General features: G+C 43.0%; 2 protein-coding genes across 3 annotated transcripts in view; one reads left to right on the top strand and one right to left on the bottom strand.

Annotated features, from left to right (window-relative positions):
• The window catches only part of LOC107373102 (zinc finger protein 665), a 199017-nt gene that overhangs the window by 126914 nt on the left and 51994 nt on the right, over positions 1–20109 (bottom strand). The window lies entirely within an intron of this gene.
• The window catches only part of LOC107396956 (gastrula zinc finger protein XlCGF26.1), a 29849-nt gene continuing 15906 nt past the window's right edge, over positions 6167–20109 (top strand). The window contains 2 exon segments of the mRNA XM_015976807.3: positions 6167–7661; positions 7793–7859. Of these exon segments, the coding sequence (XP_015832293.3) occupies positions 7850–7859 (10 nt within the window). The 5' untranslated portion in view covers positions 6167–7661; positions 7793–7849.

Below are 20109 nucleotides of genomic sequence, written 5' to 3'. Positions count from 1 at the left end.
ATGAAAGCACAGCTAGCAATTTTTCTGCTGCTTTTGATCCACCCTGTTCTTCTGATAACGACCCAGATTCCTTAACTTCTCAGTTTAACGAGCACTGCCTCTCCATTCTGGACAACATCTGTCCTGTCAGAACCAGGTCAGTTCCTGTAGTGAACCCTACTCCCTGGTTTAATGACAGCCTTCGCAGCCTGAAGCGCCAATGCAGAAAAATTGAGCGTTTGTGGAAGAAAACCCGTCTCCACGTCCATCTGCTGCACCTAAAGGATCTTCTGACATCCTTTAACTCTTCAGTCAGAGATGCCAGGGTTTCCTATTTCTCCAACCTGGTGTCCCAGAGCAAAGTGAACCCCAAGGTGCTGTTAAACACCATCAGCAGCATCGTCTCTCCTGCCTCTCCTACAGCCTCCATCCACTCTGTTGCAGACTGTGAGAACTTTCTGTCTTTCTTTGTGGACAAAGTCAATAAGGTTAGATCTAGCATCTCTCCTTCAGCCTTATCGCTGCCCCTCCCGACTCAACCAGGCCCATCATCCTAGAAAGCTTTGCTCCGGTTTCTTCGCCTGAGTTGATCAAACTAGTTAACTCTATGAAGACCTCTGCATGCCCCCTCCACATCTTACCCTCATCTTTGTTTAAAAGTGCTTTTCTGTCCATCGGTCCCAGCGTGCTCTCTATTATTAATGCTTCTCTGGTTTCTGGTCAGGTCCCTGCTTACTTTAAGAACGCTGTAATCCACCCGCTTCTTAAAAACAGAGTCTCGACCCCTCTCTCCATAGCAGCTTCAGACCCATCTCTAAACTTCCGTTCATCTCCAAGATCTTGGAAAAGGTTGTGGCTAAACAACTCACAGCTGCTCTTGATGAACATAACATCTATGATAGCTTCCAGTCAGGTTTTCGTAGAGCTCATTCTACTGAAACAGCTCTTCTTAGGGTCTCTAATGACCTTCTGACTCAGTGATACAGGGGACTGTTCTGTTCTGGTCCTGCTGGACCTGACTGCAGCCTTTGACACTGTTGACCATCACCTGCTACTGGAGAGGCTGAGAGACTGGGTAGGCCTATCAGGATCTGCTCTGGAGTGGTTCTCCTCTTATCTCTTTGAGCGCTCCTTTTCTGTGGCCGTCTCCAAGTTTAGGTCCTCCACCACCTCTCTTACCCATGGTGTCCCACAAGGTTCTGTGCTGGGGCCTCTGCTCTTCCTCCTCTATCTGCTTCCTCTTTAGCACATCCTGAGCTCCTTCAAAGGAATCTCCTACCATCTTTATGCAGATGACATCCAACTGTACATCTCCTTTAAGCCCCATGAGATGTCTAAGCTGCAGCTGTTACACACCTGCTTAGACTCTATCAAAGCCTGGATGGCTGGGAGCTTTCTTCAGCTGAATGAAGATAAGACTGAGATCCTTATCTGTGCCCCAGACAAGCTGGTTCCCAAAGTCAGAGACTCTCTTGGTCAGCTTGCTTCCCACACCAAACCTTCCGTCAGGAATCTTGGCGTGACCTTTGACCCAGCTCTCACCCTGGATTCTCATGTCAGTTCTCTTGTTCGCTCTTCCTTCTTCCATCTCAGGAACGTTGCTAAGCTGAGTCCCATTCTGTCCCGCTCTGAACTTGAGACAGTTCTCCACACCTTCATCTCCTCACGCTTAGACTACTGTAACTCTCTTTTCACGTGTCTGAGCAGAACCTCCCTGAACCGTCTACAGGTGGTTCAGAACGCCTGTGCTCGGCTTCTGACCAAGTCCTCCAAACACACCCACATCACCCCGCTTCTCCTCCAGCTTCACTGGCTGCCAGTCAACTTCAGGGTTCATTTCAAGATCCTGGTTCTGGTCTATAGGGCCTTACATGGACAAGCACCATCTTACATTGGTGATCTTCTTAGTCCCTACACCCCCAGCAGGTCCCTGAGGTCCAGTGATCAAAGCCTACTGGTTGTGCAGCACCAGGCTAAAGACCAAAGGTGACAGATCATTTGCTGCTGTGGCCCCCAGACTCTGGACCTCTCTCCCCCTGAGCCTGAGATCAGTGGACTCAGTGGTCTCCTTTAAAAAGCAGCTGAAGACTCACTTGTTCAAGCTGGCTTTTGTATGACCTTCTTCACCTTTCTCTCTTTATTCGGCTCTCCCCACCTATTCCACCTTCCTCAGGATCCACTGATTTCCCTCTTTCCTATTCACTCTCTCTCTTTCTTAACATTTTTTCTTTTAAATCGCAATTGCTTATTCTTGCTCATTTTAAATATATTTTTAAACATTTTCGAAATGCTTTTTTTATATTTTTACATTTTTTATATTTTTTGTTTTTGTGAAGCGCCTCATGATTTTTATCTTGAGAGGCGCTATAGACATGATATTTTCTTCTTCTTCTTCTACTAAGGCAGTAGTCTGGTGGCGTTGATTTGCCCAAGTCACAGCACACTCGATGAGAAGGCGGGAGGATTGATTTCCTGTGTTACTACCCACCAGGACTCCTGGTCCTACTGGTGGGCTCGACCTTTTGTCACCGTCGGGCATGTCGAAACAAAATGTCCTGGAAGTTCACAGTATAGAGCCAGCTGATTCTTCACTCTGTCACTCAGGGCCTCAATAAAAGCTGCCTTTAAGGCGTCGTCATTCCATGACGTCATGGCCGCCAAAGTCCTGAATTCTGGACATCTCTGCCACCATTCTCCTCCCCTGAGTTAAATGCAAGAGCTTCTTTCTTATGTCAGTTTTGGTCTCAGAACTGCAGAAAGTCTGTTTAAACTCCTCCATAAAGTCAGTATACGAACCAGACAAGAAATCTGCGTTTTGGCTCTTCGCCTCTGCCCACCTAAGAGCATTTCCCCTCATAAGTCCAACAATAAAATAAATCTTAGAAGAGTCTGTCATGAAAGCACTTGGGAAGCGCTCGAACGCCAGGCGGCACTGAAGCAACAAAGCATAACACTCATCGAACTCACCCGAGAACGTAGGGCATGACAGAGGAGGAGCTGAACGGAAGTGGGTGGCTTCCGGACGGCCGACCGTTTCCGGTCCGGGCGGACTCACTGTTCGCAGCGTTGGTTCCGAGTTTGAAGCGGAAATGGTGACTGGAGCTGAAGCTGGGATTGGCGCTGGAGCTGGAAATCGCTCGTGAAGCTGTTGGACCATAGCCTCCAAATGCTGGTAATGCTGGTTAGCAATTGTCAGCTGCTCCATGAGCACCGGAAGAGTCTGCTCCTGCTGGGACATCCTGTTAGCTAGATTGGCGAGTGCTGATTCCGCTGGGTTAACGTGCTGGTCGGATGATTCTGTCATGACTCGAGGGAGATGTTTAACCCAAGACATGCAGAATCAACACGACTTCAATGGTGAGTAAAGAAAAATCCTTTTATTTTAGAACAGGGACTAAAGGAGCATTGGAAGGTCCAGTGAGGGTGTGCCGTTCGGCTAAAGTCCATTTAATAGTCCCAGATATGCGGAAAGGGTGTCAGCCTAGGTGAGCGTAGGTGGTGACACAGCGGGCTGAGGTGGATGAGGCCGCGAAGATTAAACGAGCAGGCGTTGAAGAGGAGGATGGGACATGGTTCTGGAACTCTGGGGTTCGAGCAGCGAGAGTAGTGTGTAGAGTTGAGTATCCTGAACAGAACAAACAGGCTTCAGAGGAAAATCCAAAAGCGTAATCCAGATAAAACAGTCCAGGGTTCAGAGCCAAAAAATCCAATATTTACTGTAATTCTAACAAGCAAACGAGCAAACGAAGTCGAGAGGCTGGGGCTACCTAACAGGTGCAATCATCCGGCGTAGTGTGGTGTCTCCATCCTCCCTTCATACCCGACCTCCAGATCGGAGATTCGGCACACCTGCAGCTCCCTCCGCTCCTCACCTGTGGAAAATTTCCTCAGAGCTGGTTATTGTGGAAAGGTGCTCACCTCAGCTCAGGAACATGACAAAATGTTAGCCATTTCATGTAGTTTACAGTAGGGCTGTCACAATAATCGCAAGAACAATATATCGCGATATTGAGAAACCCACCGCGCTGCATGACGTGCCACCGCAATTCCCGCACTTGATTAAATCTCGCGACAGCGCATGCTGAGAGGTAAAGTCCGCGCTGATCGAGGAGATAGTAGGGCACTTTTTTTTTATTTCTGTTAGATGTTGCAGCCAAATTTGCATTTCAAAGTTAAACCTCCTGAATGTTGTTTTTAAGTTCAGTCAGAGAATGCCGTTACTGCCCTTTGATCTGCATTCAATAAAGTGTTAAAAATGGCCATGTATTTTTTTCTAACATTTTTTAAATGTGTAAGCACAATGTTTCAAAGGAAATATTGCCATGAGTTTAGTAATTAACAAACAAATTTGCTAAGTACATAAATAAAAACGAGGTGCAATAATATCGCAAATCGCAATATTGAGCTGCCCTGACTCACCGCAGGGGGAATTCCTCAATCGCGACAGCCCTAGTTTACAGTGGATAGAACAAAAAGGTGTTAGGAAAAGTATTATTTGCTCAGACTCCATGTCAGTATTGTTATCAATTAAAGAAATGTCAGCGTTAGATTTATGTGGATTCCAGCTCACAGTGGAGTAGAGGGTAATGAAAATAGCTGATTATTATGCAAAGCAGGCAACGAAACTGGATACTATGATGGAGGTTCCATATAGTGTTGCAGAGGTGAAACCAGTTATTAGACAGCAGATTGTGGATGAATGGCAAGAACAATGGATAAGGGACAAGAAAGGAAGACATTTTGTACAAATTAAAGGGAAAGGTTGGAAGAATGGAAGTCATTCAAATGAGTAACAGAAATCAAGTGATAACAAGGATGAGAATGGGACATACAGCTTTGAACAGTACGCTTTTTATTCTTGGACGGCATAATACCGGTATGTATGACTGTGGACAAGGTAAGCTGGGGGATCCCTGAACACCTCATCACGAAGTGGAAACTTGTTAAAAACACTAGGTACGGAGGTGGGTGCCCTAGTTTTTATGTTGTGTGAACCCAAGGGTCTCATTATCTGAATTTTGAGACTTGTTGGATCGTGAATCTGTTTAAAGGTTTTGCCCCTTTTTAACTTTGAGCACCCGCCCCTTCAAAGGTCTCTGCACGGCCCTGCGAGACAGAGCCTGGATTTGTATTCTGAACAGTTGAAACACGTTTTAAAAAGAAACATGGCGACTAAAGTGGCACCTGCTCAGTAAAACCACTAACAGGGTGAAAAATATCAACATATTGTAGGCAGAGACGGGCAACAACTTCTGGATCCATTTTATACAAACTGTTTTGTTTATCTTCTGTTGACAGATAACTTTGACGTACACGAGCGACCGTTATTGGCTGCTGTCTGCTGCTGTGATTGGTTAAAGCAGCTCTCTGCTGCGGCTCCCAGCATTTTCTGTGGGAAACAAATAATAACGGCTCTTTGATGGGAACAGGCTGCCGACCCCTGGATTAGATAGTTATTGTTTTTGTGGTTATTTGTAGCAAGGTGGATGTAAAATAAAATATAAACAAAAACAGTTGGGAAAAGAGAGTGAGGTAGAGGAGCCGCAGCAGCCGAAGCAGAAACTATTTAGTTCCTTCATCCCCAGAAATCTCACTCTGAACTTTTCTTTTAACTTGAGAGCTCTGTCGGTGAGGAGGTGTTAGGGTGGTGTGGAGATGGGTGAGGAGGTCTTTGGGTGGTGTGGAGATGGGTGAGGAGGTCTTTGAGTGGTGTGGAGATGGGTGAGGAGGTCTTTGGGTGGCATTGAGATGGGTTTTTGTCTTCTTGTATGTAAACAAGCACCGAGCAGAACCTTCTGGGTTTGGAGGCCAGATAGAAAGTGGGTTTATGTCCTCAAATCAAAGGTTATGTTGTGGTCAAGTAGATGGTGAAAAATAGACCACTTGTGTACGTAGCATAGCTCACGTAAAGCTTCAGTTACTATTTAAAACATCTCAACACAAGTAACAGAAAAATGAAGGCAAAACAAATAAAATGAACTCCTTTAAGCAGTCGGTTACTTTATCTCTCCCCGTGTCCTGTCTGGCTGTAAAGCAACCAGAACTGATGTCTGAGATCCGAAAACGAGCCTCAGAGTTCTTACAGGTAGAGCGTTACAGATTCAGCTGTAATCCTACACCTGATATCTCAACTTTGCTGGATGCAATCACGCTAATGCGTTATTTTGCTTTCTGTGTTTATTATTCAAAACGGCTGGGATCCACAGAAGGTGGATGTGGAACTTGTGTCTCATTAGGGACTCCATTCATTCTCTGACTGAGGAATGCAGCGCATCAGTGCAGCAGCCAACAAAGAAACGGAGGACGTTTGGACAAGCAGAACAGCAGCTGGGTGCAGAGGTAAGCTGTACATTACATTTCTGTAAACAAGACAATCAGAATCAGAAATCCTTGGTTGTCCCACAAACCGGGACATTTGTTTAATAACATGTACATTGTTTAATGTGCAATAACTGTAAAAACTAATGTCAACACACATACCTATTATACATATTTAATCATGTAAATGTGTATTTCAAGTAAATTTGTACATACATCAATCTGATTCCATTTTACTTGTTACACTTCTGCTGCAGCAAACAAATTTCCCAGCTTGGGAAGTGGGAAATATGACATTTGTAAGAGGATACTGATGACATTATTTCCTATGAAAGTGTTTCCACTTTCCATAAGTCCTAACAGTGTAAATTTCTGGCATTTTGTCTAAGTAGTGTTTACTACCATTACTGTAACAGTGACCTGCTCATAATTTTTCGTGTTCACTCAAATGTTGAAATTAAACAAAATGTTTTTGTTACTTGCCTCTCGCATTGCCTTTTTACCATTTATGGTCATGTTATTTTATGTGCAATTTAATGCAGTATTTTTCAACCTTGGTCCGCAAGGCAGTGTGCCAATAGTCAGACACACCTGGATTAATCAGTTTGTCCAATGATGTAAGACAGGAAATAAAAGAGCTGTGCTTAATTCAGGAAATAGTGAAGTTGTGCACAAAGCTCAGAAAGCACAAGTTTGTTAAAAAAAAATAGCACAGCCCCACCAAAAATATTTTTCACCAGCCGCCACTGGAACACAGGTCTGTGGAACAAAATAAATTTTTATCCTGCCAGCAGGTGGCGCTAGTGCACCTTTACGCTGGTCACCGACCACCGGAAGAAGCAGAAACCGGAAGCTGCTAGCAGAGCTAGCTTGTTGTTGTGGTGTTTGAGGAGAACATTTGAGGCTCTGCAGTAAAAACGTCTTCACTTCAGTCTCTGGGAGAGTTGATCAGCTAAAGCGACTAACTGCTGCTGCTGCAGAAATCTTCTCACCAGGCTGTGGAAACTTTCTTCTCCTCCTCAACAACTTGGTGGAGTTCTTTCCAGAAGCAGAGAAGATATTCTGCGGTCTTCGTGAAAATCGGAGCTCCAAAAGCAGGTGATGGGTCAGAAAAGCTTTTCTCTGGACTTCCTGCCCTCTGGATCTGCTGCTGTTCCTTTGGCCTCTCTGAGAAACGCGCTCGTTTTGCTGCTTTCATCAGACTGAAGAGGTTCCCTCTATCAGACTCGCTCATCTGAGTTGGTCATGATGCAGGATCGCTGCTCGCTCTCTCATCCATCCTGCTCACACTCTCCGACGGAAAAGGCCCGAATCTGAATGTGACTCTGGAGGAAAAAGCGGTTAGCTCTACTCCGTGAACTCTGGTGAGCAAAGGTCCTCTTTTCCAGACTGGATGTGTCCTCAGCTGATCAGAACCAAAGCGTTGGATCTTTAATCTCCTGTGTTGTTCTGAAGCAGCATCTTAATCAGCTCTCCTGCTTTGTTTCTATTGCAGCTGTTAGCTAAACACGGCTAAAGAAAACCTGCTACCACTTCAGGATCATCCATCAGCATGGACACAGGTACTGGTGTGTGTGTGTGTGTGTGTGTGTGTGTGTGTGTGTGTGTGTGTGTGTGTGTGAGACAGCTATAATAACTGTTTACATATAAACTGTTGATGAAACCCTTTAGTGCTCCAGCAGCAGCTTCTATGGAAGGTCACGACCATTTTATTTAAAGAGCAGATTTATTGTTGCTCACACAACCCAAAGTGCTGTAGCTCATAGAACACACCCAAAAATGAAACTCCTTAAAAAGCTAAGAAGTAGAAAATTAAAATGATAAAACCATTAATAAAATGGCAGAAAGGAAAGAAAGAAAGAGCTATTATTTATAAATGATGATAAATGACCCACACTTGTATAGCGCCTCTCAGAGTGACGACTCCAAAGCGCTTTACGCTACAGTGAATCATTCACACATTCACACACGGGTGGGGATGAGCTACGATGTAGCCACAGCTGCCCTGGGGCGCACTGACAGAGACACCTCAAGATAAAAATTATGAAACTTCACAAAAACCAACAATTAAAAAGGTGTTAAAATAAAATATCATAAAAATGAAAAAAAGTAAAGATTTAAAGATGTGAGGAAAGAGAACGAGAAAATTATCAACCAGTCAATCAGATTTTAATTATAAAGCGCTTTTTAAGCTAAAGTGTGACTCAGAGAGGTTGAATTAAAATGACCCTAAATTCCCGAAACAGATTAAAAGCATTATTATTAAGAAAGGAGGAAATCAGTGGAAAGGCAGAACAAGGAGAGGGTGGTGAACGTCCCACCAAAGCCTGAACTGGTGAGTTTAAAGGAGACCACTGAGTCCACTGATCTCAGGCTCAGGGGGAGAGAGGTCCAGAGTCTGGGGGCCACAGCAGCAGATGATCTGTCACCTTTGACCTTTAGTCTGGTGCTGCACAACCAGTAGGCTTTGGTCACTGGACCTCAGGGTCCTGCTGCCGGTGTAGGGACTGAGAAAATCACCAGTGTATGATGGTGCTTGTCCATGTAAGGCCCTGTAGACCAGAACCAGCACCATATTTTTCCTCCTGTAAAATATTTATGTTAACTCCCTTCAAGCTGTCTTATATCTTATATTATATACATAAATTCCTCAAATTGAAATCATAAAAATGCATTTATCTATCTCTCTGGGGTGCTTCTTAGGAAGGAACCTTGCCTTGATGTCTTGGCCCCGCCTCGGTTGCCTAGGAGATATGTCATCAGGAGCCGCCAAAACGTGTTCCAATGTTCATGTTCTACCGAGGCATGTTTTCTAGAGCCCTACACGGGCCTAAAATCTGAGCCCGTGCCCGGCCCGAGGGGGTGGAGCCCCAGCCCGACCCGGTCCGAAAAGGTTTTCAGGATTCTCTGGCCCGACCCGAGCCCGACTTTTTTTTAACCAACTAAATGAAAACAAAGTGTGTCAATCCTGACCAATGTGTTAAAAGACATGCAGGATCCGATCAATTTGTTTCTCCCTCATTTACCGTCACGGAGATAACGGAGCAGTGCTCCTGGCTCTGGTGGTAATCAAGTTAAATTTTATCTCTTTGCAACAATTTTCACAAGAAAACAGAACAGTTAAAAGCAGGACTTGTGTTGACCGGATAGTTCCCGTATTTGACCGTTTATTTTGACGGAGAAAGAATAGAAAGAATTACCCCGACGCATGCAGACGAACTGACATTTTATTCTAAGCACATCGCAGATGTAGCTAAATCACCCAAGAAAAGATTCCCATCTGAGCTGGACACTGCTCAGCGCAGCTCACTGCAAGCGCATATGTGCACAGCGAGCTGAAGATGTGGAGAGGGGCTTGGAGCGCGTCGCAGAACCAGAGCGCATGCAGGAAGATTCCTCCAACTGAAGCGAGTGTTTTCCAAACCCTGTCTCTCAGAGAGACTTGTCACTTAGAAAATGTTCCCTGATTATGAAACTTTGGCTGAATAGCGCTTGTTCCTGTCTCCAATGTGGCGACACATCCAGGAGTCGTCTGAGGAGAATCCCAGAATCTCACATCCTCTTCAGCTCAGAAGCGCCTATGATTACGCACAAGCGTGACTCGTCAACCCGGTCTCACAGTAAGACCTGGTTGGACCTGTTCAGGTTTACGCAGACAATCTTTACATTTAGAATTGACTTACAGATAAAAAATTAATTCAGTAAAATATAAAGCATTTTATTTAAATATCCATTCATTATTTTACAAGCACAGAGAGCCTCGTCAGATGGATGGAAGAGCCGCGGGTTGCCGACCCCTGGTATAGCTTATAAAATGACATGTTGAGGACGCAAACTCAATACATCTCTTTTATTGTGAGGTAATAATTTCTCCGAGTTTTGCGGTTGCGGGCGGGAGTAGACATGCACGCTACGGGTGCGGGCGGTAATGGCCAGAATTTCAGCGGGAGCGGGCAGGAGCGGGATGAAGAAAACAGTCCCGTGCAGGGCTCTACTGCTGCGTTTAAGTGTTTCAATTTATTTTATGAATTCGATTAAAAATAAAGGCGCCCGGCCCGTGTCTGAGGTAATTACACAGCCGTTGGCCTGAATCCCTAGGCCCTCGGGCCGGGCCGACCCGAGGGCCTAGGGCTTCAGTGCAGGGCTCTAATGTGTTCTCCATTTGTTAGCCGTTTAGCTAGCTGAGCGAGGATACATGGGAGGTGTCTTGTAGCCTAGCCATGGTCAAACATTACCCAGAATACACAGCAGTATTTTCAAAAGGACGGCGGATCAGAAGCCGGCAGCTACTTCGGGGGCAAATTTCAAGTTTAAAAGTAAGACAACCAATTTAAAATGTTTTTTAGATCCAAAAAAGTTATCTATGGTTGGTTAGTTGCTTAGTAGTTGCAGCTTCGGTGGCTAGTGGGTAGTAACTCACTTATATATTTAATTTATTAAACATATACACACTTTGAAAAGTAAAAGGCTTGTTATATATTTATATTGAAACAAATACATATAAAATATAACGTTATCTCCCATGTGACGTTACGTGACCGCCGTGGAAGCCGCCGTCACGTGATGCAAGTCTGTTCAATTTAACCGTTTTTGACCAAGGAAGGACAGTGTCCTCGTAAGTAAGGCGCCTGGCCTTGCAAGACATCGCCTCGCAAGGCCATGCGCCCTGACATTGAGAAGCACCCTCTGTCTGTCTGTCTGTCTCTCTGTCTGTCTATCTAACAGTAATTCATGCTTTTATTACATCAAGGCTTGGTTACTGTAATTCTTTGTACCTTGGTGTTTCACAATTCCACCTCTCACGTCTTCAGTTGGTGCAGAATGCTGCTGCACGGCTGCTCACTGGGACGAAAAAGACGGAGCATGTTACTCCTGTCCTGGCCTCGCTGCACTGGCTGCCTGTTCGTTTTAGAATCCAGTACAAGGTGCTTTTATGGGCTTTTAAATCTTTGCATGGCCTTGCTCCAGATTACCTCTCCGAGCTGCTGGTTTTTTACAGTTAGCTTCGAGTTAAAACTAGCGGCAAAATGTGGTTGTTGTTTTTTTAACCTGGAGTCAGCCAGCCTTCAAAAAGAAAACTCATCAAACTGGAAGAGAAACAACCAGGACCAGTGGCAACATGAAGATGTAATGAAAAGGGGCGAATCGGAGACAGCGGTGTCATAAGACACTAGCTACATTATGAACCGGGATCTGTGCAAATGAGCAACACCGTTTGCCGCTGGAGAAAAGGATGTAACAACTCATCAGGAAATAAGACAATGAAGCTTGAGACTATTCGATAACACGAGAACAGCAAATGCGTCGTTGCCTGCACATCCATGTCCAGGCTCAATCTGAGCCTACTCATGATTCCCACAGCGTCGGCGCTAACGTCAGCGCAAACGAGCTCAAAAAGGAAAGTGCTGTTTCGTACCGTACGTGCTATTGGAAAGAAAATGTGCACGTTAGTAAAATTTGCTTTTTTAACATGTCTATGCTCTTAAGTTCAGTTGTGAAATATGGCTAAGTAATTCTAATTATACAAAATGTGATCACCAAACAGTCGAGTTATGCTGATTAACATTATCGTATATTTACTAGGGCTGGGCGATACGGCCTAAAGTCAGTAACACACAGAGGTGGAAAGAGTACTAAAATTTCCTACTTAATTACGAGTACCAATACTTTGATAATTTTTTACTCAATTACAAGTAAAAGTACTTGCCTAAATTTTTACTCAAGTAAAAATAAAAAGTATCGTAAACAAAATGTACTCAAAGTAAAAGTTACTTAGTTACATTTTTGTCAGCGTAAGGATAGCTACAACTAAGTAGTGCTAAATCACAACGCCAGTTCACAACACACACACACTCAAACATGCAAGGCTTGAAGGAGGGATTTCTATCCAATGAGTGAGAACAGGACATGCACATTGATTGGACGAGGTTTTTCTAGGATGGTAAGTTTCAATTGTGATTAAAATTATTCTTTATTTTGAGAGAAATTTTTTTTTAGATGCCATCAGTATGTGAGCTATCTCAATGTTCTCATGACAAAACTCTAACATGAGACTGTGCTCTAACCTGTCACATAACAAGCTAAATGAAAGTCAAACATTTCAGATGGACCGTATGACAGCTGCTAACGTTGGCCCTGCCCTACTTTACCTCTACATTACAGTTCCTTTATCCATGTCCATCCTAGAGCTCCTCTCTGACCTTCATGCTTATTTAGAGCAGCTGATTTTTAAAGCTAGCAGAGTTCATCCTTGGTAGTGGGTTCACTCAATCATTTAACCCTTCACCACTGAAATCAGTTTGTTCATTCCAATCCTCCTAAATAATCCTCCAATCGTCCAACTGGAATCCTTTAGGGTCCCGTAACGTCCATCCTGTCAGAACAGGCCTTGGGAGCCCAGGTGTTACTAGAACTAATGGTGTCTCCTCACCAGCGTGAGCCTCCAAACTGTGAAGGTTGGTCTCCAAACTTTAAATTCATGCATTCATCTCCTCTTGTAACACTTGAACATGTTTTAAAAGGCTTGTATCATGATAAGTTACACCTCCCAGACCAAAGATAAGATAAAACATTATCATAAACACTGCAGAGACGTCATTATTTATGAAATACAAGTTATTTTCCTGAGCCATTACTTCAGCCAAGATATAGGATGCATGGATTTGATGAAACCATGCTGTCTCATGCAGTCCTATATGTGTAACACACACACACACACACACGCTTGCACATGCACACGCAAGCGCGCACATACACACTGCAGCATGTTAGAATCATGTGAATGACTAATTTAACTACACTGAACTGCTTTAGTAATAATTTAATCTCGTATTCTGGAGTAAAATAAAGAAACAAGCTAAATCATCACATATCTGCGGCATCAAGCAGCATCTTCTGAGTTCAAACACAGGGATGGAGCACAATGTTTACAACTGAACAGTATCAGGATGTTTTAACTCACAGAGGCCTGCAGGTCTTCTGTTTTATGAGCAAAGCGCTGAGAATCCGCTCGTTATGAGCGCTAAACGTTATTTTGCTGCTTCCATGGGGAGCGGTAGACAAACAATTTCAAACACGGAACCGAGTCCGGCTACCGAACCGAGCAGAATTCTGATGACGTCACACCGGCGCGCGAAGGTGCGGGATCCAACACACAGGAGAGGAGGGAGAGAGGAGGTAAACAGCGAGTTGAGGAACTGAACTGATGTCTTTGAGCAAAAGTGTACACCCCCACACCCCCCACGGTTTAGACGCGGTGCTCATGCAGGTGTCTCTTCCCGTTCCGACGCTGCTACACGTAATATTTGTAATTTATTAAGCCTATAATTTGTTTTTACTCAGTAACGGATATGATTTAAAATGTAGCGAATTACAATTCTTTTTTAAAAACTTACTCAAGTAAAAGTAAAAGTACAGCTTTTAAAAACGACTTAAAAAGTATAAATATACAAAAAAGCTACTCAATTACAGTAACGTGAGTAAATGTAATTCGTTACTTTCCATCTCTGGTAACACAATATGTTGAGGATTTCACCTCGATAACGATAAAGGGACAGCAAGTACAGGTATGTGCAGAGACAAATGTTGTCCACTAGATGGGGCTGTCAAGTTTATTACGTTTAGTCACCTTTTTACCTGACTCAAGGTGGTACAGCTTCTTAAAGGGGCGTGAACGTTTCCAACCTACACACATTTTTTCATTTTTTATTATCATATTTATTGACATGGGAAAAATGATCTCAATAAGAGTCAGAAATTTCAGTAACGATACATTTTCGGTTTATTGCCCAGTCGTAATGTTTACAGTATGCAAATGTACAAATATAATTGTATTTGTAATAAATTCTGTTTTAATTCTTTGCAGTCTGGATGAACAAAAGTGATTTATAGTGGGATCAGCATACAGAAATGCACGGGACGATGTCATGGATCACAGCCCTGATTTGCTGGCATTGTTGGACCTGGTCCCGTCCCTCCCTCCCTCATTGCTGAGTGTGAAAGAGGCTTTAGCACCATGAAGCAAGTTAAACCTGACTAGAGGTCCAATATAAGCCCTGACACACTTTCAGATATTTTCATGGTGCAGGGACTATGACCCAAAGTAGGCTGAAGCAGGGGGCCAGGTCTCATGGACAGAGAAAGTCAGTCTGACTAGATTTCAATGAATGAGTTCATTAAAGGTATTTGTAAAAAATCAGAAATGACCAAAACGTTGTTTTGATGTTTTAATTATATTGTTGTTATTATAGAATAACACGCTCTGGGTGGATCTAAATCATTTACAACTTCGGCTGGTAGCTTTGCCTGTGAGACAAAAATTTTATTTCAGACCCTGGTGGTAAATTTAAAATCTGTTGCTACAAAAATACTGATAAGAAAAAAAGAAGAGATGTTATGGAACATTATTGACATATCCAAGGCAGATTTAAAAACTATATTTCAGTCACCCAAAATATTTTTGATGTAAAATTTTTCTTCTGTGCTTTTTTTCATAAAAAACTAGCATGACATAATCAGGCTAGCATATATAGGTTAAAGATCAGAAAAATATTCAATATTTGTTTGTTTAGATCAGAACTGAAGCTGATCACGAGATTTAAGCCCAAAAAGCAGAAACAATATTAATCTGTATCATTTTTAAAGCTGTTTTTAGTAGTGGACATTTTTGTCCCAATAATGACACAATAAAGTCGTGAATTTTACTGTTGAGGTGCAAAAACTATTCATGCAAAAAAAAATTATTTTAGAGATTTCATAACAGACCGATTTATAATTAACACCCCAGACAGAAACAGGTGTTTTGTTTGAAAATTGTGTGTGTGTGTGTGTGTGTGTGTGTGTTTCATAAACTACAGTAATGTCATTGAATAATCAAACTAGCATTTTGAGGGTTAAAATCCTCAAAATGCTTGAAAGTTTTGTAGTTTTGAGCAGAGATGAAGTTGTTTAAAGAAAAAATATAATAGAAAATCCATTTTTTAGCCCTTAAATACGGTGTGTTGTGACTAGGGCTGTAGCGAAGCCTCGACGAAGTCGACGGCTCGATTCTAAAAATTTGTCGATGTCAGATCCGGAAGTCGACGCACCGCGCCCACTTGTTGCATCCCCAGGAGTTTGTAAATAGAGGAGGAATCTGCCTGTTTTTCCTCTAGTTCGCCCTCTTCTCCGCCTTCACTAACATCTCCGCCAAATACCGAAGACCCGGAACAACGTCCGTCCACTACTAGATTATTTTCCTGTTTTGCCCCTTCGTCTCCCGGCAACGGACAACAACTTCCGGGGTCAGATGCGCTGCTTCGTGTCTATCGCAGATGTAGAAAATCACCGGGAGCGTTTCTCCCTTCATTAAGGAGCTTCTTTCAGACATTAGGAGAGCTGTTTTGGTGGTAGCAGTCTCTCCTCTGTGCTGGTCTGTTTGCTGCTGGGTGTTTTTGGTTTATTTAAACTTGGTAACTTGAACTTAATGTTGGTAAAGCTACTGTTAGCATCTTCGCTAACAGCTTCTTGCGTTGGGATAAGCTGTTACGTTTTGGTTTAGAGTTCATCTTTTTTGTGGTGCAGATCTCCCTTTTATTACATTTAGAGTGTTATGGGTTTTCGGTTTAGTGTAAAATATCACCTGAGTTTGGTTTAACCCGTAAGACCACTCGCCTCACGCACATAAGTGACCAAAACAAAGCAGCATGGAGACACTCCATCTTCTACCACCTCTCAGGCAGCAGCCTGCACTCCCAAGTTCTACACGTCACCAGAACATAACCAACCAACACAATAAACGCAGTGTTATACAAAATGGAAGGCCTGTAGTGTTTATTCTCTTACAGTAAGAATTTATCAATTTTTTTGAGGAATTTATTTGAGATTTTCTGGTTTTTGTTAACTGTGCAATAGAAAAATAATCATTAGATTAATTTTCTAAATAGTCATTAGAATAGTCGACTATTCGATAAAATAATCGTCAGAATAAACGTTTTAAAAATAATCGTTTACCCCCAGCCCTAGTTGTGACTTTTAAGTCTAGTGCAGACTATTTTAATTAGTCAGTTCAGGTGCTTATGAGAAGTTTTAGTATTACGTTTTGGACTTAGATTTCAGCCTGTTCAGTTTTCTTTATTTCCTATTACGTTTTGTCTTCTGTTTTGTCATAACAACACAGCACGTTACGGACGTCCAGCTAAACATCGAGCTAATCTGCCATATTTTCTCCTCGCTAAGGTTTTTGTGGTCCATCTAGAAGAATGCCGAATGTCCAGTTATCCGATTTGAGTTTTCATGGCTCACTGCAGAATTTAAAACTAACCTGGAGCATCGACAGTCAGACGCAGCTAACAGCTTAGCTCGTTAACACTTTTCTGTATTAGCATGACCGTCAGATAGCTCAACAAATAAGCTGTAAAAGAGTTAATGCAGAAATGAAAAGGCGTCTTTTTTAGACTCCACATCCAGGAGACTGGAGCCGTCTTACTGACACCGGCTGTCAGACAAAAGCTCTGATGTGCTCAGTTGGGACAACAGTCCATCAAAACTATCATATCTGTTGTTTAGGTAAGTGAACATTTGGCACTGCAAGGCTGTGAAATGTCAGTACAAAAATAATTTAACCAGCAAACTTGTCCATCTTGTAAATTTTTCTTTTTTTCCCGTTAGAGGAACACTTTATCTACCGTCTCCTCCACACCAGGTATAGAGGAAGAAGTCCCACCAGTAGAGAGACTGCGTTTGGAGCAGACCAAAGTGAGTGACACTGTAGGCCAACACCTCAGACCTCTGTGGCCCAATCCCAATACTCACACTGCACCCTTCGGCATTCTGTGAAGTTCACTTGGAGAAAGTGCGCTGTAAGGCTTTGAGTGCATGGTGCACCTGCACCTGCTGATAATGTCATCGTACTACAGCAATACCGCTCTGCCAAAATATATGGCATCTCTTTTTCTATTCTATTCTTTCACATGTATTTTGGAGAGAGTTTAGCAGTTTTGTTATTAATTTTGTTTTTCTTACTGCCTAAATGTTTTTCAACATGGTATAAAACTTCCGTTAGTCTAGTCGTGACGTCATCGACAGGAGCACCATGTACTATCCGCCTTAAGTCTTGGGTGGGCCTATCAAGGACTACATTGGACTGGTTTAGCTCTTATTTGGAAAACAGAGTGTTTAGTGTGCAGCTGGGTACCCGTGCTTTGCCCTGGCTTCTGCTGAATTGGGGGGGGGGGGGTGCCACAGGGATTTGTCCTGGGGCAGTTCTTATTCACCATATATGTTACCATTGGAGAAGATCTTTGAGCATTTTAACATCAGCTACCACAATTATGCAGATGATTGCCAGATTTATGTAGTGATCGATGGAGCAGCTGTCTTACTGCAGTGAAGGAGTGGCTTTCTGCAAGATCTTTAACACTGAATGAGACAAAGACAGGCAATCCTATTTGACCCTAGAAATCTAACCTGCACATCACTGGTCCCAAACTTTCCTACTTATATGTCACCAGTCTTGGTGTGAGGCTGGATGCTGCATTTACAATGTTACCACATATTATTGCAGTGGTGGGGGCTTGTTTTGTCCAAGGACAGCATTTGGTGTGTGTGATTCATGCCTTCATCACATTCCGGTAAGACTACGCTCATTCACTACTTGTCAGTGTGCCTGCCTCGGCCTTAAACAGACTGAAGTTGATCCAAAATGCAGTAGCAAGGTTTGACCAACACAAACCGGCGGAATCATGTGACACCAATTCTAATGCGTTTGCACTGGCTCCCTGTCCTGTTTATGGTTCGGTTGAAGATCCTGGTTTTTGTTCTGAAGCACTAAATGGCATGGCACCAATGTACCTGGCTGACTTGTTACAGCTGCACGTACCAACGCACCCTCTGAATTATAAAAGGAGGGGGGGGTTGTTGTACATTTGGTGCCTGTTCTGTTCTCTTACGATCCGCCAGTCAACATGTTTTTCAGTCACAACTGAAAAAGCACTTTTATGACCTGGCTTTTACATCTTGACTTGTTTCTTGTTAAATTCTTACTTTTAGTTGTTTTAATTTATATTTTTATTAGATTTTATTTTTTAGAATCACCATTTCAGCGGCTGTTTTATCCTTAGCTGTGTTTATAATATGAAGTATGTGTTAAGTTCCACTCTCGTTTACACTCCAAAGGGACACTTTGGGACAACTCCTTACTTTCACTTTCCATCAATCTTTATTATTCCAGTTTAGTGATTAATGTAGTTAAGTCATCAGGTTGATAACCTTCAAAGAACAGAGACAAGTGTTAAACATCACATATTTTATATAAAATACAATAAACAAAGAAATTTCTAAACCAAAACTTCCTACACTAAAAGTGTAAATGCATAAATTAAAACATGACTGAATCACTAAAATTCAATCAATGAATTAAGGTTTCAATTCATTTTAAAAAATGGAAATTAAAGCATCAAGTGTAACAGTGACTGTGACAAATCAAATGCCTACATGCTTGAAGACACCTGTATTTAATCAAACTCATAAGCAACACGACTTTAATGGTCAACCTAAACAACTTATCATTAATAAAGTAATATTCACCAACCATTGGTGTCTACAGACTCAACTCATGAGTAGAGCTTGCTTGCTTGTTGTTCCTTGTTTGACTGAGAACAGAACCCCCACCATCTTTGCCCAGGTGTTTTTCATCATCAATCGGTGGCCATTTTGCTGGTGCTTTCTGGGGGATGTAGTTCTCAGTGGCGGTTGAGCACTATCACCTCCAATAGTTCAGTTTTAACTCAACACCTCCCACTTGAGCTCATGGTTTCTCAAACCCAATGAGGTCACACCAGTACTTTGCTCTTTCTGTTCTTCAATGGGAACTAAAATGACAATGTGCCTGACATCTCTATGAAGGATTGTGGCTGGAATTTTGTTGTTATGTTTATCGGATTCTGAAGCCGGCTCCTTTCCAGCTATCTTTCTGATAGAAACAGGATAACTGGGGAAGGTCACAAACACATCTCTGACAATGACTTTGTTGTCAGTGTTGAGGCTGTCAACTCGGGCTAGCCTGTACTGTCCTCTCAGGGCGTTTTGGCCAGCTACCCAGACCACATCTCCCACAGCGACATTCCGCTCTTTAGTGCGTCATTTGTTCCGTACAAATAGGGTTGGTCCAGCCAACTGGCTCCACGTTATTCCAGAATTTGCTGACCTCTGTTAGAATACTTTTAAGCCTTTCATATGGATAGCCATTGAACTGGAAGTCTCCAGGGTCTCCCTTTGGGCTTGCACGCCCCAGAAGCAGTGAATTTGGGGTGATGTACTCCACACAGTCTTCCCTGCTTTGAGTTCTGGCATCAGTAGGTCTTTCGTTAACAAAGTTGGCATTGGCTGCCATGAAGAGAAAGGTTTGAAATTCACCCCAGGTGAAGACACCATCTCCACCAAGATTGCTTAGGGCCTGCTTCACGATTCTGACAGCTGCCTCTGCTGCACCATTTCTATGGGGAGAATCTGCAGAGTGGATCTTCCAAACCCATTCTGTTCCATGCTTGGCAGCTGGGTCTTCAACTTCCGACTTGTTTAGTTGGTCATGGAATTTATACAGCGTTTGCGGAGCAGGTTTGGTTCCTACAAAGGTGGTGCCAGGGTCTTACCAGAGTTTCCTGGGGTGCCCTCTCAGTGAAGTGAACCTTTGGTAGGCCAACAGGAAACCCTCTGATGACTGGTCACTTACCACATCTGTGTGTATGGCACGGGAAGCCATGCAGCAGAAGACGGTTCCCCATACCTTAAGTTTGGTTCTTTTCTTGACTTCATCCTTAACTTCGTATGGGCCGA

The sequence above is a fragment of the Nothobranchius furzeri genome, chromosome 2 (assembly GCF_043380555.1).
Source record: "Nothobranchius furzeri strain GRZ-AD chromosome 2, NfurGRZ-RIMD1, whole genome shotgun sequence".
Classification (NCBI taxonomy): Eukaryota; Metazoa; Chordata; class Actinopteri; order Cyprinodontiformes; family Nothobranchiidae; genus Nothobranchius; species Nothobranchius furzeri.
Note: the sequence above shows the minus strand (reverse complement) of the source record. Positions and strands in the feature narration are given on the sequence as shown.